This window comes from Thermobia domestica, chromosome 6, assembly GCF_964235325.1.
Source record: "Thermobia domestica chromosome 6, izTheDome1.hap1.1, whole genome shotgun sequence".
NCBI classification, from domain to species: Eukaryota; Metazoa; Arthropoda; class Insecta; order Zygentoma; family Lepismatidae; genus Thermobia; species Thermobia domestica.
In genome coordinates, this window is record NC_137459.1 from 22,723,593 (window position 1) to 22,733,137 (window position 9,545).

The following is a 9,545-nucleotide window of genomic DNA, read 5'->3' on the forward strand; positions in this document are numbered from 1 at the left end:
TTCTTAGATATGAAAGTAATGAGAACAAGGGAAGGCAATTTTGTAACGTCGTGGTTCCAAAAAGACTGTGCAGCAGGCGTATAGTGCAATAAGTGAAGTGATGTTGATGAGGGAACAAAGTTGAATTTCATTAGGAATATGAAAGAGAGGATTAGGATGATAAATATGGAGGAAGATCAAAAGGAGAGAGGTATTGCAAGGCTATGGGAACAGCTGAAACGGAATGGTTATGGTGACGAGGACAGGGTATTAAGACGTACAGGAAGGGCGGAATGAAGATACTGGATATCATTAGAAAAAAGAAGATGAGAGCATCAGCGGATTCGTGTAAAAGGAGGGTTATATATGAAGTGCCGTGTGGGAAATGCGATATGGTGTATGTAGGGGAAACCAAGAAGAGGATGCAAGAACGTTTAAAGCAACATAAAGATGATGTCAGATTGAAGAGAGACACTAATGCTATTTTGAAGCACGTCAGTGAAACCGGATATGAAGTGAACTGGGAAGGAGCAACGGTAGTAGAGTATGAGTGGAGACAACTGGTTAGGAAGTGGAAAGAAGCTAAGAGGATAAAAGAGGCAGCCAATAAAGCTATGAACTGGTATAGTGGTTATAGCATTAATGAAGAGTGGGAGGACATTTTGAAAAGGGAAGAACAGAGAAGGAAGAGTGGTGAAATATAAGGACACTATAATGTTTATTTGATTTATGTATTCTGTTATATACCTTTATTTATTTATTTAGTCATTTACGTTTTTTATGTTTTCATTATTTACTTATGGTTTTCTGCCTTTTGTTAATGCGTTTAAAAGGTCACAAGCTTTATAATTTTTGATTTTGTTTAGCTCTTTATTTGAAGCAGGTCAAAAGTCTTGTTTTCACGAATTTTATTGTTAGAAAGCTGTTACCGGCTATTATCAGTTCATAGTTGTTTGTTATGTTGTTACTCATCAATTTTGCCAGGGGAAAGGCACTTACGCACGCCCCCGGAGGGGAGGTAGTATTTCTCAAAGAAAAGTGAACCTTTAATGAGTAGTGATTCCTGATTGGTGGAAAGAACTAATGATCTTCTTTCTTTATTGTGTATAATTCTATTTCTGATTTTAGTTGTAGAGTGTAGTCTGAGGAAGGAAGTAAGTACTATACTTCCGAAACCGTTACTTTTCTAGTTTATTTTTTATAATAAATATTCTAGCCAGCCTTGTAAGAAAGCTGTGTTTTTATTTATTCAAGATGGACACAAGGCCATATTATCATAATAACCATATAGAACTTTATATTAAAACCAAGAGATATCCCTATATTGAAAAAAAGAGCTGACCGTCCTCAAACTCGCATTGCCCCCTTTGTATCTGAAATTGGAACAGCATCACTAAACACGCTTGACCACAGGGGCAACTTGTATGAAAATGCGTTGTGATATTCCTAATACAATAGCTCCATGCGAAGGTTTACACTTGGTTTTAGTCATTTTCTGTCTTCTTCAGTAATTTCAACTGAAGATCTTGTTTGATTTCCCATATTGGATCTTTGCGTGAAGTGTGAATTGTTGTTAATCTCAAAAATACATTATTTTCTGTTCTTACAATTTTACGTATGTGTGAGTGTTACTAGTAGCCTACCTGTGCACTGTGTAGAGTATTTCCCTCACATTTCCCTCGGATGATTTCGTAATAATAAAAGTTTTTGTTTATAATTTTCTTATTTGGCTTTATTTTATTTCAAGAATCATGAATAATTATTCATTACTACACTGATTTGTTAACGAAAGCACAAATAAGCAATAATGTAGAAGAAAACTGAGTTATCAATGAAAATGTGGATGTTACAGTACATGGAAACTTTTTTTTTTTTGGCGGATGACGGTACATTGAGAGTGATTCTTCATATTTTTAAATAAATAAGTAAATAAATAAATGTTCCCTATATTAAATCAATATTAGATCAATAAATAAATTAATGAATATATAAATAGAGCTTTAAGAGACTTTGATCTTTATATTTTCTAAATATTATTTGGATAAGACTCAAGATAGCCGGGAAAGGGAACACACACACTTAACTTCTGCGATTGTAACCCTGCTTCTGCAAACCACAAATCTGTACTGTTAGTTAAGGCCCTATGCAGAGTTGTTCTGTCGTGTGGTTAGAGCCATACTAAAGAGTTCAACTGATATATGTTTCCTGCAGTAGTCACTTCTTTAGTATGACGCTAATCATTCGTCAAAACAACTCTGCATAAGGCTTTTACCGCTTTATGCAGAGTCGTTTTGAAGCATGATTAGAGTCATACTAAAGGCCTGACACTGCAGGAAACATATCTTAGTCGAACTCTTTAGTATGGCACTAATCACGTGTCAGAACGACTCTGTATAAGGCCCCCAGTTAACAATTAGAATCTCTAATTCCATTTGGCTTTATTGGAGGCGGGCAGTGGGAATTAACCGTAAGTGTTTGACTTCAGAATGTTAGGAAGAATAATTTTTTCATTATGGTTTGAGTACAGTAAAAGTGTGAATTCTACGTGTTGTTAAATCATTTGGCTACGAATTTAGTTAATTGTACCAAGAGCTTCAATCTCAGGGGTGTAGCCAGCAGGTTTGTGTAGGAGGGGCCCGTCTTTTTTGAGGGGCGGCAGCTACAATGTACAAAGCCAAAAAATGTGTTGCTGCTAGTGTTTTTGAGCCCTGAAAGAAAGGAAAATTTTGGTTTCCTTCTGGAAAACTAAAAACACTATTTTAGCTTCTTCTTCTTCTTCTTCTTCTTCTTCTTCTTATTATTATTATTATTATTATTATTATTATTATTATCCATAAATTATATTGAAGATAGTTTTTATTGTGTTTAATCCAGAACTACTGCTCGGGACCAAACGCTATACTTTTGTGCATAACTATAAAGGTAACCAAGAAAGTTCTGTCCCTTTTCGTGGAGGTCTGTGTTCAATTGGACCTCACACCGTGAGTTGAATGCGAGTGGAGATAAGGCGAACCTCAGTTGTTGGTGTGGGTATATCCAACATACAACCTGGTTGTGGCAATTCAGATATACCTTGAACTTACGTAAAGACAGAGTGAACATGGAACATCCACAGAGCGTCATAAGAGCATGTATGCTGAACGAGTTCAAATGGAGGTCAAACTCCGCTGTAGCGGGACAGAAGATATGCCAGGCCTTTGGTGAGGGTGTCGTGACGACGCGGACAGTGCAGGGATGGTTCAACAAGTTTAAGGACGATGACGAAACACCCGAAAACACCACGTGCCAGAAGACCAACACATGTACAAAGAGGAACAGGGACTACAATTCAGTGTGTGGAGAAACCATTCGGCAGCACATGCATTAACTTGGGAAGCACTACAAGTTGGGTCGATGGGTCTCACATGTTTTGACTCTGGGCCAGAAGGCAACACGGCGATCACCTGTGTTTATTTACTGTTTCGGAGCCATTTCTGGACAGGGCGTTGACATGTGATAAAAAGTGGGTCCTATTCAAAGCTCCACGGCGCCGTCATCATTGGTTAGCATCCCATGAACCAATTTCAAAACAGCCGAAACCAGCACTGTACCAGAAGAAGGTCCTTCTGTGTGTTTGGTGCATCGTGCATCGGGAACTGCTACCAGCTGGTCAGAGTATCAATGCAACTGCGTAGTGTCAGCAGTTGAGCTGTGCCCAACAAAAACTCAAAACTCTGGAGCCATCACTTCTAAATTGCAAATGGGTCGTCGTTTACGGGACAACGCTAAGTCCCACGTGGCTAGGATGACTCAGGACACCATTTTCCGCCTTGGATGGGAAACAATATTGCAACCACTATATTCCCCGGGTATTGCACCGTTCGATTATCACCTGTTCCTTTCTTTGGACAATCACCTTAGAAGACGCCAGTTCAAATCCCTAGTAAAAGTCCAAAATCCACCTGATACCTTCTTCGTTTCACGCCCCACCAAGTTCTACCGCGATGGATTCCATGGCCTTCCAGAACGTTTTCAGAAGGTCGTCGATGCTGATGGGGACTATTTTTGATCTTCCAGGTTAGGTGACATATCGATGTTCGAAGCTGGTGTGTGAAAAAGCAACAAAACTTTTCTTGGTTACCTTTATATTTAAATTTAAGACGTAGTATACAGAACCTATCTATACAAGATTGATTTTCTTTGAAATTTCACTTAATTTCTTTACGGTTTCCTGACAAAAATATTTATTTATTATTTGTGACTAAAAAGAACATTTTATTGCACTAGGTAGAAATAAAAGAGAGAGCGAATGAAACCCAAATTGAATAAAAACATTGTTTCTCACCAAATTTTCCATCCTCTATGTCTTTTAAAACACTTGTTAAAGCATATAAAGATATACTGTACTTACAAATCAGTTCAGTACCTTTGTTTTATGGCTGTATTTGTAGTACCTTGTTAAAATGTTTGTCTTCAAACTGTCAAATATAAATCACAGTAAATTGTGTAATCAGCTGTCACAAAAAAAAAAAGTATCATATTTTTCGATCGGTATAAGGAAGAGATACTACTGTATACTATTTTTCGGTCGGTATGGAAAAACAATATTTCTCCATACTATTTTACCGTAAATATTATTAATTGTCAATAAACTTTGTTACTTTTAAATGAATGAAGCGAGATAATTTTACTATGTTGTTTTAAAAGCTGGTCATTTGGGGGGGGCAGGACACCATTTGGGAGGGCCTGGCCCCGATGGGCCCCCCTTGGCTACACCCCTGTTCAATCTGTTACTGTCATCGCAATATTTGAGAATTACTACACAGTGCAAACTATACAGTGAATAATTATAACTGAAGGGCCGTGTATCGCAAATATAAATGCTAAGTTTCCGTTATGTTGAGATAAACACTACGAAATGAGCTCTAGTAACCTTTTACTTCAACAGAATGGAAAAGTCTTGGTTTCTTTTGCGATATTCGACATAGAGGGCCTTATGCAGAGTAGTTTTGAAGTATGATTAGCGTCATACTAAAGGCCTGCATACTGCAGGAAACATGTTACTAATCATACGTCAAAATGACTCTGCACACGGCCGTAGATGTTTAACACTTTGCGTTCTGTTGTAAATTTACTAAATACTGTAATGGATTGTGGTTTTTAACTTGTGCGCCCCATCGGTCATGGTTTGAGTGAATGAAACGTAAAATGCGTATATTTAGTTTATCATAATAGAAGTAGGACGTTATTTTATATCGGTTTCTGTTCATGCATCGTAAATATTTTATTTATTTTGTGATAAAGACAACAGCAGACAAACCTAATAATTGCATTTTTGCGTCACATTACTGTACGCAGAATTTCATGAATACTGATACAGAATGACCTCATATTAGTATATATATATATATATATATATATATATATATATATATATATATATATATATATATATATATATATATAGAGCCGTATGCAGAGTCATTTTGACGCGGCCGTGTGGACTTTGTGGTGGACAAACACAGTGCTCGTGGGTTTTCTCGAGGTTCTCCTGTTTCCTTTCACTTTCTTCATTCCACCATTTTACTTATCTCTCATAATCACCGTCTCCTTTATTCTACCTGACATATGCGTGGGACGTAAACCTGAAAGATTTAATTTCATTTCATTTCATTTCATTTTGACGTATCATTAAAGCCATACTAAAGAGTTCGACTAACATACGGTTCCTGTAGTAGTCAGGCTTTTAGTATGAGTTATCATAGTTCACGACTCTACATAAGGCGGATTAAATTTTGCGTTGCTTTACGCTCTGGAATATCTGTATGCTGGTATAGAATGACGCCTTTCCCTTCGATTACTATTTTCTGAACGGTGTTGCGAATTAGCGACTTTGTCCCTAGAACTAACGACTTTTGGAAGTGTCTAACGACAAAATTTTTTATTTAGCGCCTAACGACAAACCTAGCGACATTTAGGAGTTCAGATATTTTGTTCTATATTTATATTAAAGGTTCCAAAATTTTGCAGTTTGTGATACTGATTATTATTCTTACACACTCGGTTGCACTACTACTATGAGCGACTTAGTTTGTTGGATTCATCGCTGCTATGAGGAGTATGCCCTTCTTCTCTGCGGTAACATCTTGCATTGCACAGTGCGTGCAGTCTGCAGTGACAGTGGCGCTGCACAACATTGTGCATTTCTGTTTCAGTGTAGTGGGTGTTATTTTTATATTAATATAACTGCGGTGATTCTTAATATAAATTACACAGAAATTTTTCTGGGGTTAGTTCGGTGAAGAGTTCCAATACGAAAGCAATATTAATTTCCCCCTTCAAAAAAAAAAATCGTATAGTCTACATTATAAGAAGGAATGAGAACACAATCCATCTGTAGATGAATCTTCGGAAGAAATTGAGGAAGAGGATTTGGATTCATTTTCCGATGAGTCTGATGATTAGTAAATGGGTGAGTATTTGCAAACTTTTAATGCTATATTTATTAATTTTGTATTCTTCAAAGTGCGTATTCAGTGGTTCTGTCAAGATGATCATTTCTTTTCATAAAAAAAACTCGATTCTCCCATTGTATATGAAAAACATTTAAATTATTTTAATTGTTTTGTAAAGTTATATAGCGGCGTTTTTTAGCGACTTGGCAGGACGCGTTTAGCGACTTCTAGGGCCTTATGCAGAGTCGTTCTGACGCGTGATTAGAGCATCACTAAAGCGTTCGACTAAGGCGTGCTATATACTACGAGATCAATCTTAGGAAATATCTTAGGATTTATCTTCGGAAAAATGTTATGACATATCTTGTAGGAAATCCTACCCTTTTTGCGCCATACACGTAAAGAGTTGAGTTGATTTTAGTTTAGCGTCCCTTTCAGCAGCGAGGCTATTTGAGACGTGGACATACTGATTAACGTGGAATCCGAACCACATGAGCTCCCGCCGGGAATCGAACCCGGGTCTACCAATACACGTGAAGATTTTTCCTGTCTGACCGAATGACGTTTATCAACATAGTGAAATATTATATATATATATATATATATATATATATATTACTATTTAATAAAAGTACAAAGTTGAAGAATTACTATGCTAACCACACTGCACTTCCCACTAATAATAATACTAGGCGCTATATTGTTAAATTGGCTAACTTAAAAAAAAAAAGAAAAAAAGGATAAAAGTCAGAAGGGTGCTAGTATACTTTTGGTGCATCACGTTTTAGAAGATTTACAAGTAAAATTTAATACTTTGCATGAAAAGACATATTTATAAGGAACAAATTTCAGCAATCAACAGAATTAAATACAAAGTAATACACCTGTATTTTATGTTTACAACTGTAGGGTTACTAGTGTAAAATCATTATAAATGTTTTAACGACGGATAAAATAGGTGAGAGACAATGTTTGGCAGAAAAGGTCCAGCTAATTTTTCTAAGAAATGTTACAATTTCGGTAGTTTCTATTCACATTAGTTTAGTTTAGATTGGTTCAGGTTAGTTACGGTTATGTTACGTTAGATTATATTAGTATATGGAGTCCAGCACATTTTTCAAAAAGCGATAGAATTTCGGTCACTTCTATTAATATTAGGTTAGTTTAAGTTAGTTAATTTCATTATGTTAGATTTGGATAGGTTGTGTTAGGTCTAAGTACTTGCGTCTTCCACTTCTCCTGTAAATTTTGTATGTTTTGCCTACTTCTGGACTCCTTCTGCGAAACATTTACCTAACTGAGTGCACATGAAAGATGACACGTGATACTATTTTTCACCACCGGTGTATTTCTGCATAGTTTACAGAAGCTATAATTTATGTTTACAAGTGGAGCGCTACTACCACGATACCATGACAAGTGCTATTTAAACTCGTATCATTGTCCCAACCCACTCGTCTTCACTACATTCACTGACGCGCCTGTTTCCTTCGCTTGCACCTCCTCGTTGACGCTCGGGCCCCCGCTTCGCCTTGCTCTGACTCAGTTATATAGCATTCGTACTTTCCAGAAACCACCTAGCACAACTTGGTTTGAGTTTTTTGTACTATAGTTTTTATACTATATATATCCGGACCCCGTATTTGTACGCAAATCGTAAAAGAATTGTAGTTTATCAACAATTCCTTTTGGTGGTCCCCTTGATGGATTTTATCTATGCTATGTAAGATATTTTCATGTCGGTCAACGCAAATCATTTAGGAAACAGTGACAAATTATAATATAAAGTATCTATTGAAGCTTTCCTGGCGACGTATTGTGAACAGGTCTTCGCGGGATAGCAGCCAGGTAAATACTGTTATATCTTGCGACGTTTCGAGGGCTGACATCGTCCTCATCTTTAGGCGAATACGATGGTACAATGAAGTGTATGGAATATACATACTCATGTATGTATGATTGCACTCTTCTGATTGGTGCACTTGCACCCACACATTTCTATAGATATGTTGATGACACCTTCACCATCTGGCCACATGGACGCGACTACTTACAGGAATTCCTGCAGCATCTCAATAACCAACATTCGAATATTAAATTCACGATGGAAGTTGAACAAGATGGACGTCTACCATTTCTTGACATCTTGATATACAGAAGACCGGATGGCAGCCTAGGTCATAGGGTATACAGGAAACCAACACATACAGATTTATATCTGAACGCAAACAGTTTCCATCACAAAACTCAACGGCTTGGAATTCTCAACACTTTAGCACATAGAGCATTCTCCATCTCCGACAAGGATTGTTTAATAGAGGAACTTAATCACCTTCGCAGCGCCATGCTACAGAATGGATACTCAATGAGAGATATAAATATGGCCCTGAAAAGGACCAGAACGAAGGACACTGACAACAAGAACAAAAATGCAGAAGAAACTGTGAATGAAGAACGGAAGAACACAATCTGCCTCCCATACACCGGGAACACTTCTGGAAAGCTCAGCAGACTATTTGCCAGGTACAACATCAGGACAATACACAAACCTCCAGCAAAAATAAAAAAAACTTAATGCGATCAACCAAAGACGACCTGGGCCTCTGAACTCCTGGAGTTTACCGCATTCCATGTGAATGTGGTAAGTCATATATAGGACAAACAGGACGAACCATTGAAGCCAGATGCAAAGAACACAACAGTTACATCAGACTAAACCAACCAGAAAAATCCGAACTGGCTGAACATAGCATCAAACAGCAACATAAGATTTTGTTCACAGATGCCGAAATAATAGCAAAATGCTCAAGAGTTTGAGACAGGAGGTTAAAAGAAGCCGTTGCAATCACACAAGAATAAACGAACCTTAACAGAGACACAGGATTCCAACTGAGTAAAACATGGACACCAATCATATCCCGCCATTTCAAGCACCAATCAGAAGCCACCATTTCAACCACCAATCAGAAGAGTCCAATCATACATACATAAGTATGTATATTCCGTATACTTCATTGCACCATCATATTCGCCTGAAGATGTGGACGATGTCAGCCCTCGAAACGTCGCAAGATATAACAGTATTTACCTGGCTGCTAGCCCGAGAAGACCTGTTCACAATGCGTCGCCAGG

At 37.4% G+C, this 9,545-nt stretch overlaps 1 protein-coding gene across 1 annotated transcript; it reads left to right on the forward strand.

Moving 5' to 3' along the window:
- Window positions 1-8,517: 8,517 nt before the first annotated feature.
- LOC145687139 (uncharacterized) lies at window positions 8,518-8,988 on the forward strand. The gene has a single exon (XM_081760598.1). The coding sequence runs from the start codon at window positions 8,518-8,520 to the stop codon at window positions 8,986-8,988; it is 471 nt and encodes a 156-aa protein (XP_081616724.1).
- Window positions 8,989-9,545: the final 557 nt, after the last annotated feature.

What these genes read in the sequence shown, in the direction of transcription:
- LOC145687139 (XM_081760598.1), top strand. Translation starts at nt 8,518, where the DNA reads ATGGAAGTTGAACAAGATGGACGTCTACCATTTCTTGACATCTTGATA.